Source organism: Gadus morhua, chromosome 13 (genome assembly GCF_902167405.1).
Source record: "Gadus morhua chromosome 13, gadMor3.0, whole genome shotgun sequence".
Lineage (NCBI taxonomy): Eukaryota > Metazoa > Chordata > Actinopteri > Gadiformes > Gadidae > Gadus > Gadus morhua.
In genome coordinates this window covers 27668482-27687784 of record NC_044060.1, presented here as the reverse complement: position 1 = coordinate 27687784, position 19303 = coordinate 27668482, and the positions used below count along the sequence as shown (strand labels likewise).

Genomic DNA, 19303 nt, shown 5'->3' with positions numbered 1-19303 from the left:
AATCCATAAACATCATGGGCGATTCGAATTCAGCCCGTATCCCAAAAGTAAGACCGGACACCAAACTCATTGTTTTATCGGTTGGCATAAACAACCCTCATTAATTTCTCACGTAATTTATCTGCACCACATCAGACCCTATTAACACGCCTTAATTCATTCATCACTATAAAATACACACTTTTCGAAATACACCATTCTGAATTTCACACAACTCATGACGACATACATTGGACAGCAGACACTGCATCACACGCACTTCAACATTGGCTGTGGGAAAAAGAGTTTCCTCGACGCACATGGTTGTTGTTAAAAAGCATATTTTTACTTAACACAGCACAACCGTCGAGTCACTTGCACAACTCAAGCCTCCCTCAATTCTAAGGCTACGTTTACACGATGACTGTCTGAACAGAAGACGCAAAAGTGGCGTTGAGTCTTCACTTTTTATTCCGCGTTTAGAGGAGAGGAAATCTGCGTGCATACGGTGACGCAAAAGTGTCTGAGCCATGTCTGAACGCATGCGTAGAATCTTCCTTCTCTTATCCGTGTCGCCAAAAACCAAAAAGATCCTTCTCTGTTCAGTAATACTATCTGTAAATATCCTGTACATTTCGTGGAAAAACTCCTGTATACTTGTTAGAGCTGCCAGAGCAGCTTGAAGGTCCGATGCATTGAAATAATCTGACATGTTTGTTGTACTGGCACATGTATGTGACGTAAACGCGTACGCAACGTGAGCAGATCTGAGCAGTGTTTTGCGTCTTGGCCGTTTAGACGGAAACGCTAAGGCGGAGCGTATTCAACTTTTCCACCCTGGAGGGTGGTTTCAGATTTATGCGTTTTCATGCCCCAAAAACGCTGTCACCGTCTAAACGAAAGGCACTTCCGATAAAAATTTTGTCGTTTTCACCCGCAAGCGTCCTTGTGTAAACGGGGCCTAAAACTCTGGCCTTCTTAAGGAGCACCAGAATGGGTGTGGCTCAATTAGCCTATTAGACTATTATGGCTAACAGCCAGACAGGAATATGTGCATCTTTTAAAACATGGTTTAAAACACTGAAGATGCCATTCACATCTCCTTCCCCCTCTTTTAAGCTTGCAAACACGGTTCCAAGCGCAGTAGATAAAAAAAGGTAAAATATTGTGCAAGTAATAAGTGTTAAATAAACAGTTCAAAGAGTCTCTCTGGTGACCGCCAATCTTCATTCCAAGATCACTCCTTCTTGGCCAAACACTGCACTCTTCACAGTACACAGGCCCAGCTCTGAGACTTCCTCCATCCAGACCTCCAGACCACCTGCAAAATCCGCTCAGGCCTCTGCAGTTCCAGCAAATAACTTGGCCTCTGAGCACTTTCCCTGGGCTGCAGACTGGTCCTCCACGGGATGTCATCAGGAAGTCCTCAGCCATTACTGTCCTCCGCCACTGCTGTTCTGTTAAGGCTTGGCAATAGCTCCCCACATGGCTCACGTCAGCAACAAGGAGTTCCCGAGCTATTCCTCCTTCAGGCATTGGCCAACCCCAAAGGACAGCAGTTCAACTCCACCAGTGATCTCCCCTCCCAGCAGGTCTCTTCGTCTACCTGCTCACCCTTCCCTGCGGCTTCCACCATGAAGCTCCTCAAACAATATTTTCCGAAATGTGGGTCCCCTCCACTCAGCTAGAGGAATCATCCCACCACTGCCACCAAATGTGAAAAAGAGTTTTCTCGACGCACAAGGTTGTTGTTAAAAAGCATATTTTTACTTTAAACACATAGCACAACCGTCGAGTCACTTGCACAACTCAAGCCTCCCTCCAGTCTAAAACCCTGGCCTTCTTAAGGAGCACCAGAATGGGTGTGGCTCAATTAGCCTATGAGCCACAGCTGCAGACTATTACGGCTAACAGCCAGACAGGAATATGTGCATCTTTTAAAACATGGTTTAAAACAATGAAGGTGCCATTCACATCTTCACAGGCTGGATCAGTTAAACTTCGGGCGGGGACTAAGTCCCAACAGGGACACCCCCGTCCCCAGGAATCTAACATTCTGAACCTATCCACCATCTTCCATCTGTCAGAAACGGAAACTCAGCTGCTGGAGAGGGGCCTCAGTTTCATCCCCACCCCTCGTATTTCAGATCAACTCAAATTCCGAAATGGGTCCCCTAATCGGACTGAGTGGTGCGGTTGGTCGCCAACGGTCTGGAAGTCTTCCCGGAGCTCCAGAGCAGCGGGACAACGTCGCGTCTGAGGCCGAAACGGGTGCCCTAATCCGACTGAGTGGTGCGGTTGGAGAATACACTAAGCCCCACCCCTTTAGTCATGTGCTGCTTCAGAAATTGTAAATGGGCCATTCAAATTGGTTTCACATCTTTTGTGGAAGGACCAGTCAAACTGGTTTCACTTGAAGAAATTATCCAAAAATGCATTGCAGTTCCACAGTTGCTCTGTGTGTGAATGAAATGCATCCATTTATGTACAGACACAATTATTTATTTTCCAGACCTTGGGGAATGTGTGATTGAAATGATGAATCAAAATGTGAAGTGCAAATGTTAATAAAATATCTTGAAAGTGTATCTCTGTCTTTGGAAAAAAAGCCAATCTTGGAAAAAGTCTGCAAGTGTGTTGAAGTTTACCAAAATGAGAGAAACCTCAGCAGTCCTCTAGAATGAATAAGATTTTTAATTGATATATCTCTAAAGATAAGAAACAGGATATCACCACAGAACCTCAATTTAAGTTACACAAGCTAGAACAAGTTGCAAAACAGCTACACAACAAAAACAAAAATCAGCACTAAAAAACACATATGAAACATTTCACCAAAATGGGTCATTTCACGCTTTTGGAGTCCTCATCCCTATCCTTTAAAGAGCCATCAGCACAAACAAACACACAGATGAAACATTTCACCAAACAGGGACATGTCATATGTGTCTCTGAAGGCAGATGCCCTGTAAGCTTTAGGAGTCACCCGCCGCCCCACCACCCCCCAAAGGTCAAAGGCCACGCATCATATTCAGAAAGTTTATCCATACATGCCAAGAATTGATCCACTAAAAAACATATGAAACATCTCACCAAACGGGTCATGGTACGATTTTGGAGTCCTCATCCCAGGTAGTCAAAAACTGCTTTCTTCTGAGGGTCATCCAGGAGGTTAGCTGCTGTCTGAAATACCCTCCGTACAACCTGGCTGCTCACCTGGGGGACGTTGCACTTTTGCTGGAGCTTTATCAGATCACCAGCTGCATTGTTAATTGGCTTACCGCGGGAGGACACAAAGAAAAAATCATCTCCATCCTTTTCATCCTGCTCATCTCGCTTACGTTTCCTTTCGCCAGCAAGGAGCTGTGGCCGCACTTTGTTGTAATATTTCTCAAACCACGCCTCCTCCTTCTTGGACAGGACAATTGAGAAATGTGCAGCCGTCTTGTGGTCCTTTACAAAAACGATTGAATCATCATCTGCGTGTTTCCGTTCAAGCCATTCCTTGACCTGTAACAAAAAGAGGATATGCCATTGATTAGGAAATGTAAGGCTAAAATGTCAGGGTAAATTTATCAATAGAGCACATAAGAGCACAATAGAGCAGTAACACTCACCTTCATGCTCTGCACCACACATGGCCGTTGGCAGTGTCTTAGTATGACAATTGCCTCAAGATAGTATAGCACAAATATGCACTCAGTCCTCAACCCGGTATCACGCCATTGCGTGCTCCTGCGCACGAACGTTAATCTATTGAAGCGTGTTCCCGAGCACGATAGTCCGACTTTTTGCGTGTTACACAAAACGAAATGTAAACCAATGCATTCTGAATGGGAGTGTTCTAAGACAATTAACGTTCTCCACAAAACGCTACGAGAGAGAGAGAAAGAGAGAGCGGGAGGGACAGAGAGAGAGAGAGAGAGCGAGAGAGAGGCTTCAGAAAGGGTGTGCGCAGATAGTACAGTGCACCCTAGTTATGTTTATGCCAAAACCTATATATATAATTAGGCTATAATTATATTATTTAGCGTGTAACGACCTCACCGGCGAGGTCGTTACACTATAAAGAAACACGTAATCTCAAGCGGGAGAGAAAGTTTGCGGTGCTGGTTTGTGTCACCAACCCAGCAACCCAGTCGCCAAGAAAAAACGTTGACAGTGCACGTTTCCATGAACACTGGATACGTAGCATTTCAACGTAAAAAATAGCGTGTTATACCTACTGTTACGAGAGTGGCGTATGTGTGTGCGCGAGAATGTCTGTGTGTGTGTGTGTGTGTGAGTGACGTCAGCGAATGAGTCGACGAATGAGTGAACGAGCGATTGAGCGAGTGTCAGTCTAGGAGGAATGAAACGAGTCCGGTTGTGTTTTCCGAGTTACGTGTACTGTTATAAATAACTGAATAAAGTACCAAACGCCGAGAATCCGTGCCCGTGTCTTCCGACCACTAAACAGACCCACTGCCGGTTATAGCGAAGGGTGTTACCCCCGAAAGGACATCGGCCCTGGAGGGAACGTCTCCCCTGTGCTCCTGGACTACGGTCTGAGAGCCAAGAAGCAGGAAAGGTGTAACACTACAGTATCCACGTGTGCCGCTGTGGAGGCGGGTTTCGGGGTTTGGGACACGATTGTTTAGGGGGGGGGGGGAGACTGTTGTTGACCGGGGAGGGGGGGGGGGAGGGGAGACACGTTTGTTGAGGAGGGGGGGGGACACACGATTGTAGGGGGGGGGGGGGGGGGGGGGGGGGACACACCAACCCAGCAACCCAGTCGCCAAGAAAAAACGTTGACGGTGCACGTTTCCATGAACACTGGATACGTAGCATTTCAACGTAAAAAATAGCGTGTTATACCTACAGTATCCACGTGTGCCGCTGTGGAGGCGGGTTTCGGGGTTTGGGACACGATTGTTTAGGGGGGGGGGGGGGGAGACTGTTGTTGACCGGGGAGGGGGGGGGGGGGGGGAGACACGTTTGTTGAGGGGGACGACGACACACGATTGTAGGGGGGGGGGACACACGTTAGTTGAAGGGGGGGGGGGGGGGACACGTTTGTTGAGGGGGGGGAGACACGTTTGTATCCTAACAACAAAACAAGTTAACAAAAGCCCCATTTGTCAACTGAGAACCCCAATTCCCAGAATCCCCCGCGGCTCCGGAACACGGCGTAGCTTATATTAATCTTTATTATCTGAATGGGAAATGCAATATTTTAGGACAGATACACCATTAAACGCGTTTCTAATGACATTTCTAGCGAGAAATGTACATTTTCCTTACATAATCTTCAGTCAGTGAATGTGTATGATCTTTATTAATCTTTATTATCTGAATGGGAAATGCAATATTTTAGGACAGATACACCATTAAACGCGTTTCTAATGACTTTTCTAGCGAGAAATGTACATTTTCCTTACATAATCTTCAGTCAGTGAATGTGTATGATCTTTATTAATCTTTATTATCTGAATGGGAAATGCAATATTTTAGGACCGATTCACCGTTAAACGTGTTTCTAATAACATTTCTAGCGAGAAATATACTTTTTACTTGCATAATCTTTAGTCAGTGATTGTGTCTGATCTTTAGTTTTATAGTTATTAGGATTTGATCGGCTCGCTCGCATGTTTCAACGACGTCAGGTTGCTTTCGCTAAACTAGCAGCTCACGTGCTTCCTGCGTTTGTGTTATTAAACTGTTACTTTATGTAACTTTTAATGATATCATCTTGTTAGAAACACGTATATCTGAGAGCCAACCCAGTCGCCAAAAGCATACGTTGACAGTGTACTTTTCGTGAACACTGGATTACGTTGCATTTCAACATAAAATAGCGTGTTATACACACACACACACACACGCACGCACACGCACAGACACACGCGCGCGCGCGCACGCACGCACACACACACACACACACACACACACACACACACACACACACACACACACACACACACACACACACATACACACACACACACACACACACACAGTATCTTGTACAATGATTTTTAGATTTCTTCTTTGTAAAACTTGAAAAATAAAGTAAGTTTTGGCTTTGGAAAAGTAATTATTTCCCTTATTATACAAATAGGCTATGCTGTTAAGGCTGCCGTGTTCCAATACCTGTACTTCCATGAGTATACTTAAAGGAAGTATACTATCCGTACTATCTACTACGTTCATTTTTCAGATGTGAGTGCTGTTCCAAATCGAGTACTCCGTGGTGCACTAACCGGAAATTACGATCACGACTGCCGCCGTGGCTCCTCCCCCGCAATAAACATCCCGCTTTGAAAGGTGAACTCTTTACGCCCAGCAGCTATAAAAAACTATAAAAACTAAAAAATGACTCTATTAATGCAGGCTATGTGGAAAATGCGCCGACTTTGGCTCAGCCTGGCTCCGACTCTTCCGCTACGTATACATATGTGTAATCCAGCACATATAAAGACGGGGACCAGAAAATAATTACTTTCTCTCCATTGAAACCCATTCATATTTTTTGATCTCAGAGGTCCCATGAGGGGCCTACCGGAAGGGGCGAACTTACGAGCTCTATGACGCTGCTCTCGAGCGACATATAGATAGGACTGCTAATCTTACAAGCATTCTCAAGATCGATTGTCGGCAGTAGTTCTATTCATTCTATCGCTGTAACTTTTCTCTCGTGTTGCTATGGACAAGTTGTTTGACCTGGATCTCCGTGACCCCCGCACAGAAGGAAGACACCTTGCCGTTGGGTTGATGCATGACCAATTCCTTGCAGAAGCCATGGTAACAACCTTTTGTACATTAACTGAACTTGAACTTGTACATGAAATGAATGTTTCAGTACCTCAGAAACTCAGTCTAACAAGATGTTGGACTTAAACACACAGGAGGCTGCGGAGAATGTCAATCGGGCAAGATCTGGAGGGGATTCACCACGGAGCTCAACCAAACGGAGCGGACGCGGCAAGGCCAGAGGGAGACGTGGAGGCCGTGCGGGCCATACAGGCCGTGCAGACCGATGGAGTGGCCTAACTACAGGTTTGTTTATGTGCAAATTCAGATTAGTTTAATTTGGTGACAAACAATTACCCATGGCAATTAGGGATGGGTCAGAATTTTCTATTATTCGATTTTTCGTTCCCGTGGGTCAAAGTCGATTTGTAACATTTGGACCGTTAAAGGTTGGGTATGGGATTTGCGAAACGCCAGCAGATTTTGAAAATACACAACTCAAATGGTCCTACCCCCTCTCCTTCAACGCTGACTCTACCCATTCCAAGTACAAGTACATGGGAGCGGGGGAGAGGGAGTGCCGTACGACCGTTTGATTGACGTACTTACTGTCAAATGAGTTTCTTGCAGCAGTGCAAGCACTTGAGTGTCTGCCGTAGAGATATATTAATCTGTCATGTACTGTTTAACAGGCATGGACGCTGAGGTGTTGGCACTTCCTTCAGAGGATTCCTTGCCCTTACCCAGAGCACAGCAAAATCCTCAAGAGATGTTTGGTAAATATACAGTGTTTAATTCTGAAATCCAAATACTGTATATAGAATGTAGATCATTTGGTTATATTTTATTTGCAGAACAAAACATGGAGAGGCTTTCTGCCCTACTGGATTCAAGCCCCTGTCCTGCTGAGCCTGAGAGAAGCGCAGCATCATCGTGGTCTGTTAGGCAGCAGAAAGCCTCTGACCGTTGGGAGGAAGCACGGCCGTACCACCTCAGATGCCTTTTGGAATCTGAGGCTGTTGGCAAGCCATTGTGTTGCTTCTGCCACAAGCCGGCTGTTATAAGGTTGGATGTTCATCAATCAAATAATAGAATGTATCTATGTACACTAAAAAAAGTATATCATATAAATTGAGTGACTTGACTTGAGTGTTTTGTCTGCTTAGGTGCAGAGAGTGCCTTCCGGAGCAGTGGTTTTGTGGGGCCTGCGACATGCATAACCACAGCAAACGGCCACTCCACAACAGGGACAGCGTGGTGGATGGCTTCTTTAAAGCCATTCCCCCATCCACATGTATCTCAAGAGGAGAGACTGGAATATATGCCACACATGAGCAAGGTAAGGTCTGACAAATCTACCTGTCTAGACTTCCTGATCCTTATCTTGTTTATTCAGTCTGCTGCCATATACAGAATGTTCACTTTTCTTTTCGACAGATCGCATTTTACCCACAATGCCAGCACAGCACTGCACCTGCCAGGTCCCTAGCTTCACAGTGGAAGCTGGGAAACCAGTCATCTTGATTACCATCAATGGTAGAAACCAGTTCTCTATTTAGACTTCTGTTAGTCTAATATACAATATGTGTCAATGATTATGACTAATGTTGTTTTTTTCGTTAGGGCGTTATGATTTGCATTTGCCACGTTATGTGTGCCAAACATGCCTGCAGCAGTGGGCCCCTGATGTGAGAGACCTAGTCAGGAGTGGATATTGGCCAGCTTCTGCAAATGCTTCCACAATCTACACGGTGGACCTCCTCAACACCTTTCAGGAGCTGAAGTTGATCTCACCTGGATTCTCCAGGCAAGCCCTTGCAAAAATGCTGGAACATCGCACACTGTGTGCAGGAAGAGTAAGTGACATCAGCAATACTATTTATTATGCTCACCAATATTGTCAGCAATTTTTTTATTTTTTTTTTGACTATCTCAAAAATGTTTTCCATATTCTGATATACTTTCTAGTCTGGACAGATCAACGGGGATGCCCTGCAGAGGAGCTTTCTTGAGTTTGCATACGCCTCCTTTGAGAAAGACCAGCTCTGCTGTGATACCCCTTTCACCTGCCCTGCCTGCACACCTGAAATGGTAGCAGTGTCAGCAGATGGCAACAGGAAGCTTTATCGCTTTGGCCATACTGGAAGGTGCACTTTAAGTTCTCTTTGGTAATTGAGTCGTGACTGTAAGTGACAACAAGAGTAGGTAATGGATGTTATATATTTTTCCCCTAGATCTAATGACACTCCCTTTTTTGATGGGCTATTTCTAGCCAAAGACAGTGAGGTGTCTGATTTTGTCAACACAATACAGATGGCGGTGAAGAATGTAAGTTTAAGCTAAGTTTAAACACTCAAATAGTTCTGTTACTAAAGGAATCATTGCATTTCCTGGACTTCTAGAAGTATTCCATACTCCCTACTCTTTTGTCGTGAATTACATTAACAATATGTGTATGCACTATATTCACAGATAAAGGGGAGAGGCACATGTGGAGACTCTCAATGGGCAGCAGCAAGGGAGACCTCTAGGCGGGCCTCTAAACTGGATGAGGAAGGCGTTGAGGTTGCGGTGTGTCGGCATGGCTTCCTTTTAAAAGCCCTTAACATGTACCGAGGAGAGATATTTGCGTATCCTATGTATCTCCAAAGGGAGCTTCTCCCAAGCAAGGCACAGTTTTTTGCTATGGATGTGGCATGCAAATACTGGCCATACCTACAAAAAGTTGCTTCGGTCATTCCAGCTCTCAAGAGCCTCACAGAAATGAAGCCCTTCCTGAGCATCATGCATGCAAGAGTTCATGCTACCAAGTGTGAGGTATGTCTGTTATCTGTTATTTTCAAATGAATACGCCATGTGTTACTATAGGAATGGACAGCTTTAAGCTGAATTCCTTTTCCATAATATTTGTCCACGTTTTCCAACTGCTTCATTGGCTCTAATGAACCCCAAATCCACCCATCCTTGCAACAGATAAAATGGAGTGGTCGGAATCAGAAGGGAGCAGGCACAACTGCCGGTGAGGAGGTGGAGCAAATAAACAGCTACCTCTCCCGTTGTGCCCTGACAACAAAGTACATGTCAAAAGCAGGTAAGTCACTTTGGTCTGAGTTTATGCTATCATCTAATATTGCTCATAGATTGCAGAACATAATGTAATTCTCCTTATACCAGCACGTGTGGACATGCTCACTGTGCATGCAATGGGTTGGAACCATCACAAAGCAGAGACGCTACACAAGGCCCTCTCCACAAGATATGTGAAGGTATGTTTCATATTCATGTATGTTTTTGTGCCAGTTGTTAGGCAGACTGAGTTCCTATTGTAATTATTGTAAATATTTTAGACATCTAAAAGGGCAGAAGAAGAGGCAGAGAGGCTGTCACAACTGCAGAAGGACCTGCAGTGCTCAAATGCAATGGCTGTACAGTGGATTGCTGAAGTCAAGGAATGGGCAGAGAGCGGTGAGGACAGAACAATATACATGCCTTTTTGCAGTTTCCTTACAGACATTTGTGTTCAAACGGTAATCAAAATAATACACAATCAGTGAAGCATTAGTGCTGCAAAAATCTAGAAAACTCGGTTGCATTGTATAGAATACAGTACACTGAGCTTAATTTCACCCTAACGGATATCTACAGAGACCCCAGTAACGGGTCTGCACGTTCTCCAGCAGTCCATTGAGGGTCTCCATCTGGGTCTAAAGCAACAGAAACAAACCCTCTACCGTCAGAATGGTATGTAGGCTTTTTCTTGAGTTATCCGGTATACCTAACAATGTATCTATATTGTTTTTAATATAACCTATACAAGGTTTTTGTGTCTGCATATTACGTTTCTCCTAAACAATCTAGACAGCAACAAGCTTCGCCATCGTCTCCGAAGAAAGTTGACGGAAGACAAAAAGCGCCTTCTCCAGGAGATTGATAAATACAACAGTCTTGTTGCAGACCTCTCCAAAAGGATTGATGTGGCCTTGGTTGACCACTCTTTGGCTGGACAGAGCACTGGCGCAATATGGCCATGGGAGGACTATGGCAGTGGTATGCATTTTTCAATGCTTTTAAAATGTCATGCAGTATATCGGAATAGTGAACTATCCTGAAATGATATATTAAATATAATGGTGGTTTTGTAATATATAAAACGATTTTGGGAAAGAAACATCATTTCTAAATTCTGTTTCCATTATGGTTGCATTGCTAAATGTTATGCCAGATACTCATGTATTGATCTTAATATTTTGGATCATTAGTAACAATCGGGGTCAAGAAACGACTGCACGACCAGGAAAAGCTGAAAACACGGCTGGAAGAGGAGTTCCCTATCCTGGTGTTGGAGATGGCCCAGCACTGTACGTGGTTGCAGAACCTGGGAGTGGCCCTCAAGACGGAGCTTGCAAGATACGGTAAGTTAAAGACAAGTTTTGGGGATCCCATTTAATGTATTCAATTAGTGGGGGATGTTTCAATATATATTAACGTCGTTGGGTTTTCTGTCCTCTACTTGTAGAAGATGAAAATGGACTTCACTGTCTCTTGGCAAGAAGACTTGCGGAAGTGGAAGAACGACATCAAATGGTCCTGCAGCGGTATAAGACTGCTCTAGGTCCATTGGCCTCTGTCCTCCTTGATGTTTGTGAGGAAGAGGAATGTGATCCGATGGGCCTGGTCAGTCCAGACACCAGCGAGGATGAGGAAGATGCAAGAGAACAAGCAACTTAGTTGATGGTGTGGTTTCGTGCCTCGCTTGATGTACACAAATGATCATTGTTATTGCTATGTTTAAAATAAAAAAATAAAAAAATCTATCTCTTCAATTCAAGATGGGGTGGGTGAGAATAAATAGTGCTATAACCTCACTAGCCTTATTGACATGGACACATCTGTTCCGCATAGATTTCTATGCACGAGACTTAACGGACACTTTTGTTACTGCCATGTATACAGTACATTCGGATCACATTTTAGGAAGAGATCTATGACGCATAGAAATCTATGCGGATCAGATGTGCCATGTAAACGCGGATACTATGAATTTCATTCATATATACAATTTTAGAAGTGGATGAGATTCGAGAAATATCTTGTTATAATGAGAAAGAATGTCAAGGTTTGGGGGTTGATGAAAAACTATTTTGAACCTTTGTGGTATGGCAACCCAGTCGCCAAAAGCATACGTTGACAGTCACTTTAAGGACAAGTTATGAGAGAAATGCACATTAACTTTTTGTTATCTCATAAGCGGTGTGGTGCCGGCTCCTTTTGACCTTTTGACCCCAGACTTCAAAAACGTGTCCACAGGCCAGCTGTGTCTACCCACCTTAAGCCACAAATGTACACCTACATCCCACAGTAAATGGGGACTAGAAACATAACCTCTGTCATATACATTTACTCTACTGTTGGAGGTCACGCCCCTTTTTCCACCTTTTCGAGATAGCTAGAGATGCTAAAATGTTTACACACATTTCCCGGGGCCCCGTGTACGACATATCCGAGATTTGGAGTTCTAGCCCTTAGAGAAAAAAAGTTTTCCCAAATGGAGTGTCATTTGGACAAAGCCCCTCAGAAGTGTAGCCTGCAAGACCTAATGGTTCAGAATGTGGTGGAAAAAGTTTTTGAGATAGGAAGGTCCTACCGCCCTGAAATTTTAATACCTTATTCTAGGGCCTAACTGGGACCTCCGCACCGAAACTTGGCCCGGTCGGACCCCGAGGGCAGGAAGGGGGGGCCTGCCCTCGGGGTCTGACCGGGCCAAGTCTCGTACAGGAAGGGCCCCCCCTTCCTGCCCTCGGGGTCCGACCGGGCCAAGTTTCGGTGCGGAGGTCCCAGTTAGGCCCTAGAACAAGGTATTAAAATTTCAGGGCGGTAGGACCTTCCTATCTCAAAAACTGTTTTTCCACCACATTCTGAACCATTAGGTCTTGCAGGCTACACTTCTGAGGGGCTTTGTCCAAATGACACTCCATTTGGGAAAACTTTTTTTCTCTAAGGGCTAGAACTCCAAATCTCGGATATGTCGTACACGGGGCCCCGGGAAATGTGTGTAAACATTTTAGCATCCCTAGCTATCTCGAAAAGGTCGGCAAAGGGGCGTGACCTCCAACAGTACAGTAAATGTACATAAGACAGAGGTTAGTTTCTAGTCCCCATTTTTTGTGGGATGGAGGTGTACATTTGTGGCTAAAGGTGTGTAGACACAGCTGGCCTGTGGCCACGTTTTTGAAGTCGGGGGTCAAAAGGTCAAAAGGAGCCGGCACCACGCCACTTATGAGATAACAAAAAGTTAATGTGTGTTTCTCTCATAACTTTTTGTCATTATTAAAGAGAGGCCTGATTCTCAGATATGCATGTTGGATGGCTAGGGTGTAGGTTTGGGTAGAACTTCAGACCAAAATCTTGTAAGCGAGCCGCTGGGTGAGGTGCAACAAGATGGAGCACTTGCTGAGTAATTTCTTGTAGGGCCGGTGCGTAAGAGGGCAAACAAGATGTCCTTCAATATCTACGCTTCCAGGCGATTGCAACGGTGCCACACATGAACACATTCAAACATGTTTAATGGTAGTAATTAGCTGTCGAAATTGGAGGCCTTAATCAATAATGACCAGCTATTGATTTGCTTCCCGATAAAAGTTTGTGACAAATGACATGTTATTTAGCATCTACACATTGAGCTGAGTCCAATGACACAAAGCATGACACTCCACGGCCCTACACGGCCCCCTACACTACATGGCCCCTGTATTTTACATGGTACACCTATGGTCTAGGGCATGATCTCTGTGTGGCACAAGGTCGAGCTTGATCTCATTGGACTCAGCTGCTAATGTAGATGCTAAATAACATGTAATTTGTCAGAAAACTCCATCGGGTAGCAAATCTATAGCTGGTTATTATCTATAAAGGCCTCCAAAATCGACAGCTAATTACTACCCTGAAACATAGTCAAATATGGTCATGCATGGCACCGTTGCAATCGCCTCGAAACGTAGATGACAAATGACACCTTGTTTGCCCCGTTACGGGAAGATATTTTCATGGTATATCTTTCTATTTCCTAACCAAGCTCCATTGCCGTCTTTAACCAACGTGGTTTGCCGAGAGTCACGTGACGTTGACGCAGGCCCATTGAAAAGAAAAGGCCCAAAAAACGTAGGCATGTCACATGTTTAAAGCCGTTATTGTAATTAATTAATTTAATATTAAAATATAGGCTATTATATGTATACAATTATTACGTCGTGTAATATTCTATCTATAAGTAGACCATAACTTTTATTCAATTATCGTTATAACATGATCTGTATCTGACCATTGAACATCTTTAACCAAGTTCAGGTATAACCAGACCATATAACAAATATTTATAACATATAAACTAGGCTATACGTATAGCATATCATACATTTGGTTACAGGCCAAATTCGGTATAAATGTTACCCTCTGCTGGCCCACAACTAGATCGTCGCGTCCCTAGCAACCTGACGTCTTTGAAACATGCTAGGGAGACCATAAAACTAACTATCGAACAAAAGATCAGACACATTCACTGACTGAAGATTATGCAAGTAAAAAGTATATTTCTCGCTAGAAATGTTATTAGAAACACGTTTAATGGTCAATCTGTCCTAAAATATTGGATATATATATATATATATATATATATATATATATATATATATATATATATATATATATATATATGCCTAATGCCTTCAGGGCGGCGCTACTGTTCAATCAGGACAAGAACAATGAGGTACTCCCACTCTTTTATCCCTGCAACCATCAGGTTACTAAATGATGACAAAAGTAAGGAGTAGGTGGAGAGCACACCAGTGTTGCTGGGTGTTTCCGGGGGCAGGGTGGTTGTTACTGACGGGCTGAAATGAATTGTGAGTTAAATGTGTGTGTTGGACTGCCTTTGATATATGTTTTTGTCTACCTCCTATTGCTATTTATTGTATTTATTAAGTAATCTATTATGTGAGACTGGAAACTGTGAACGAAATTGCCCATTTTGGGATAAATAAAGTTTTCTAATCTAATCTAATATATATATATATATATATATATATATACGTAACCATTTCCCCCAAATGCTGGGAGAACGTATCGACCCCTATTGGTGCTATTCCTCCATTCATTTAGATGGGCGGAAGAAACGTGTATCTCTTCACGCTTTGGTCAGGCATAGCGTGACACTGAACACTCCTTGCGAGGTGGACCAATGTATCTATTTCACGCCTTGGCGTGATACCGGGTTGAACAGACTGTTCTGTGTTTATGTGTGGAAAAATAACATCATTACACGGTTCCATAAAATAACATAATCAGCAAAGACAATGGTTTTATTTCCATGCTTTAAACGGCATTCGGGCTGCTAGTTTCAGCGTCCATAGCAACCATCATAGGCTTAGCCACCATGTTTTTCTGTCGAGACAAAATACGTTTTCAGACAAACGTAGTTCTCTGGGAACGTAATTTTCATGAGACAGGGTTGTCCTTTAGGGCTCCGGCCTCCTAATTGATCATTGATCAAAACTCTGCCCAATCCTCACCTTCTCTGACGCAGAGAAACTCGTCCACGCCTTAATCCCCTCCAGGCTTGATTACTGTAACAGCCTTCTCATCGGTACACCCTATAACACCTATGGTCCTTAGATTATTATTTATTTTATTGTGTTATTGCCCTTCGTGTTTTGTTGTAGCACTTTGAGATTATTTTTATGAAAAGTGATTTACAAATAAAATGTATTATTATTATTATTGTAGTAGGCTATATTTGAATGCCCTTTCACATATATGAAACCACCACCACACCATGGTTGGTTTGACGTAGCAGCTAACTTAATCATCCAAGAGAATCTGGTGTTTTGGTGTTGAATAAAGATCTATCAGCACAATATTTTAATAATCTGTTGTGACTAAATTGACATTCAGTAGGCCCTGCTTGCACTTGTATGTTTAAAATCAATATTTTCTATACAATATAGCCATTTGCAATTATACCTGGATGCATATCTTAAATACATTGAATGGATTAAATACTCAATTAATTGCTGCTACTACTCTATTAGCTAGAGACCCTTCAGCCCACAACTTTTGAGTTACTTTAACTTTACCCACCATGTACTGCCTACAGACTGGAATTCATATTTATATTAACTGTTGTGTCCATACATATATATATATATATATATATATATATATATATATATATATATATATATATATATATATATGTGTGTGTGTGTGTCATTAAGCTCTTAGTGACCACATTTGAATGGCAGGGCAATCATGGATCAGGAGTAGCACCACATTCTAGAAAGACTGAAAATATGTTTTTATTTGAAGAGGGCAGGGGGACTAATTCAAATCTTTTGGCTGCCAGGACCTGGCCCACTCCTACCCACTGAAAAGAGAACAAATAATATATCAATGAACCGTTTTGTGATGATTGGTCGAACTCCACTTACATAACACACAGTATATACCTACTTTATATTGATTCTCATCTATAAAGGCAATTACAAATCAAGCCCAATCTTTGCACATTTTTGTTCTTGAGCAATACCACACTTTCAAGTCATTTTCTAATAATTCAAGATCTAATAATGTAATAGTGTATGACACATAAGAAAGGGAATGATGAAACCACTTGATAGGAAATCTGGTTGGCAAGTGTGTTTGGTGGAAGAACTACTGTTAAACGTTAAAATAGCAGCAGCTATTTTGCACCAAGATGGTGCAAAATAATATGGTATAATATAGAATACTCGGAAAAGCAATGAAGTGGTTTAAAAAAACCCAGTGAAACAGAAAGAAACCAAATTAAATACATACCAAACTGGGCAAGGCTGCCAATCAACAAGGACTTCTTTAATGCCCTATCAAGGAAAGGAACCATAAATTCATTAGTAAGATAATAAATTCAGTGTTAGCCTATGAGTTTGATAGACAAAATGCATTGACGGTACTATTCCAAAATATTTATGCAAATTACTTGTATACATGAGTAAATTACATTTACAGTATGCACTTAATATGCATGCTCATGATCAATCAGCGAGAATGTCATTCCTACAGTTAATCACGCATGTGTTTTTGCTGGGTCTTTATGGGTCTGTCAAACCTTTCTCATCCTCTCCTTCCCGTAACTCCTTATTTCGAAGGAGTCACGACCAATATGGTAGGGGCAATCTGAAAATATAAAAAACATGTTTTTCACAACAAAACCATCTATGCTTATCCACTGGCAAATATAAAATACCGCAAATATAAAATCAATAACAGTAATTATTAATACTGTATTAATACTGTAATCGCTGCTATGAATACACAGGAGAATAATTTACAATTCCATAATTATAAATTGTGTAAAGGGTTTGTCAGTGCTCTGATCGTTACAAACTATTTCATCTTACTCTTCGGTAAAGTTTTGTTCCTTTTTTCAAGCCCCTTCTGGCTGTGATGCTCTGTAGGAAAGAAATGTTGAGGTATTCAAACAAAGACTCAAATGGTCATAACCAACATTCTTATTACAGTCCTTTTTCCAAAATAACTACAATAAATGTAATGCTATGGTGAAAAGAATAGTAGTCAATTAGCAATTCGATCTGTACAGACATTCTGAACATACCTTTTCTCCTCCGCTTCCTCTGCACAGTAGAGACCGCTGTTGGAATGGAAAATAAAATATTACTCATTCAGGCAATGATGTTTATTTGTATGACACTTAGTACCTTCTCATGCATGCTTTAATTGAAAAATCCATACCTGGTCCTTCCGTGTCCGGGTGGGCCACCTCCTCTACCTGCAGGGCCCCCTCCTCCACCTGCAGGGCCCCCTCCTCCACCTGCAGGGCCCCCTCCTCCACCTGCAGGGCCCCCTCCTCCACCTGCAGGGCCACCTCCTCCAACTGCAGGGCCACCTCCTCCCCCTCCTCCACCTGCAGGGCCACCTCCTCCAACTGCAGGGCCACCTCCTCCCCCTCCTCCACCTGCAGGGCCACCTCCTCCCCCTCCTCCACCTGCACGGCCCTGTCCTCCACCTCTCCCATGTCCATGTCCATCTAAGATGACATAAGATAAAACTCACTCAAAGTCCAACAGTGGAACTTCAACAGTGCAAGTGTAAATTCAGTTTTAAAAAATATGAAATTAAGACCATACAGATCTATACACATCCATACACATAAATAACCATAAACAAACATGAAAAGAGGTTAGCACTTATACAGCTGACTTAGTATATTGTAATTTGTAGCATAATATATTGGAGTATATATGCAGTATATAACAATATATAGGATTAGCCTCTTTAATTGTCATAGATATTCCTGTATGTCTTCACCTGAGTGGTCCCCCTGCCCTCTTCTGGCCCCTCTGCAGTCCCACTTGCAAAAGGGGTCCATCCTGTGCAAGTTTGAAAAGTGTTGCAAAGGGTTATTAAATTGCAAATGGCAACCAAAAATTTTTTAGCAATAGTTCCATGATAAAAATGAATGTGGTGGACAAATAACAAGATGCAGTTAGTATTTTGGTAAACAAAGCAGAGGGTGTGTGGAATTTATAAAAATAAAGAATCATACCTTGACAAATGTACTCATGGATGGAGCCCATTTTTTTGAGGGACTCCTCCGCAAATGTGGCCAAGGTGCAACGAGGTGTGAACACCTTGACCACATGGCTCTTTTTAGTGGCTTTTCCAAGCAGCAGGACAGGTTTATATCCTGCTGCTTGAAGCTTTTCGAGCTGTAAGGAAATCACAGCATGTTAATGTTTTGCCTGTAGTAATCAAAAAAGACCTACTATTCAAAGCAATAGTGATTCAGACAGTTAAAGGTAGAACATAATTAATCTGAATTGTTTACATACCAGGAGGAACATTTCCTGCTTGACAACAGCCATGTTGTGGTTCTTCTTGCGGGAAGACGCCCACTCTTCCCGCTTAGCCTCAAATTTTCTCAAGGCAATTTTGAGGCGTTCCTTTACAGGCTGGACCATTTTGCAGTGGCTGCAAACCTTTTTAGCGCAAGGCAGAATGGTTTTGCAGGAGGGGCATGTTTTACATGTGCTGCCTGGCATATTGAAAGATTACCTAATTTACAAAGACACAGACAAACCGAATAGACGGATAAACAAAACAGATTAGATACACAGATAGTAGATAGATAAGAAAGATTATAGATATAAAATATTAGCATTGGCAGAGAGATAGTTAAGATGTATGATGCTTATTTGAAGCTGCAGGGAGAAAAAAGTAAATCACTAAAAACAAACTATTTTTTACAAACAGCCGACTACATTGTGTAAATTACCTTCTAACATGATGCTGTGTATGGTACTTATCTAAGCCTTTCTCATTGTTCAATTTCAATTACTAACGAACTAGCTAGCCTACCCGAGGGACAGGTGGCGACGTAGGCCTACATTAGCCTATGAAGCAACGCTTTTGTTATCTGTTATTAGCTGTTAATACCTGTTAATATTCTTTGACAACGGCAATATAATTATTTGCACTATCAACTCCATAATCTTAGTATTTCAAGCATTCAACCGTTTTTAAATAGCAGTCAATCATAGTT

The 19303-nt window shown here is 42.6% G+C and overlaps 2 protein-coding genes and 2 long non-coding RNA genes across 4 annotated transcripts; 2 read left to right on the top strand and 2 right to left on the bottom strand.

The window, feature by feature from the left end:
• The first annotated feature begins 7405 nt into the window (after positions 1 to 7405).
• LOC115557792 (uncharacterized) lies at positions 7406 to 9734 on the top strand. The gene is made up of 9 exons (XM_030375893.1): positions 7406 to 7487; positions 7566 to 7776; positions 7878 to 8050; positions 8149 to 8247; positions 8335 to 8567; positions 8680 to 8858; positions 8946 to 9039; positions 9184 to 9523; positions 9685 to 9734. Exons 1-9 carry the CDS (start codon positions 7406 to 7408, stop codon positions 9732 to 9734), a joined length of 1461 nt encoding a protein of 486 aa, XP_030231753.1.
• Positions 9689 to 11519, top strand: LOC115556654 (uncharacterized). Its single transcript, XM_030373825.1, has 7 exons — positions 9689 to 9802; positions 9886 to 9977; positions 10059 to 10176; positions 10357 to 10452; positions 10570 to 10758; positions 10971 to 11123; positions 11228 to 11519. The coding sequence occupies exons 1-7, from the start codon at positions 9790 to 9792 to the stop codon at positions 11437 to 11439; spliced, it is 873 nt and encodes a 290-aa protein (XP_030229685.1). The 5' UTR covers positions 9689 to 9789; the 3' UTR covers positions 11440 to 11519.
• A 5623-nt stretch (positions 11520 to 17142) lies between these two features.
• LOC115556671 (uncharacterized) lies at positions 17143 to 17609 on the bottom strand. The gene is made up of 3 exons (XR_003979110.1): positions 17494 to 17609; positions 17357 to 17392; positions 17143 to 17192 (listed from the first exon to the last, which is right to left on the bottom strand). It is a non-coding gene; the product is annotated as an uncharacterized LOC115556671 (long non-coding RNA).
• Positions 17610 to 18002: 393 nt separating this feature from the next.
• On the bottom strand, positions 18003 to 18816 carry LOC115556669 (uncharacterized). Its single transcript, XR_003979108.1, has 3 exons — positions 18594 to 18816; positions 18308 to 18470; positions 18003 to 18131 (listed from the first exon to the last, which is right to left on the bottom strand). It is a non-coding gene; the product is annotated as an uncharacterized LOC115556669 (long non-coding RNA).
• Positions 18817 to 19303: the final 487 nt, after the last annotated feature.

What these genes read in the sequence shown, in the direction of transcription:
- LOC115557792 (XM_030375893.1), top strand. Translation starts at nt 7,406, where the DNA reads ATGGACGCTGAGGTGTTGGCACTTCCTTCAGAGGATTCCTTGCCCTTA. An exon ending in CGCTTTGGCCATACTGGAAG is followed by an intron (nt 8,859 to 8,945) that starts GTGCACTTTAAG and finishes TTTTTCCCCTAG; the next exon opens with ATCTAATGACACTCCCTTTT. An exon ending in AAGAGTTCATGCTACCAAGT is followed by an intron (nt 9,524 to 9,684) that starts GTGAGGTATGTC and finishes TCCTTGCAACAG; the next exon opens with ATAAAATGGAGTGGTCGGAA.
- LOC115556654 (XM_030373825.1), top strand. An exon ending in CAAGGAATGGGCAGAGAGCG is followed by an intron (nt 10,177 to 10,356) that starts GTGAGGACAGAA and finishes GGATATCTACAG; the next exon opens with AGACCCCAGTAACGGGTCTG. An exon ending in GACGGAGCTTGCAAGATACG is followed by an intron (nt 11,124 to 11,227) that starts GTAAGTTAAAGA and finishes CTCTACTTGTAG; the next exon opens with AAGATGAAAATGGACTTCAC.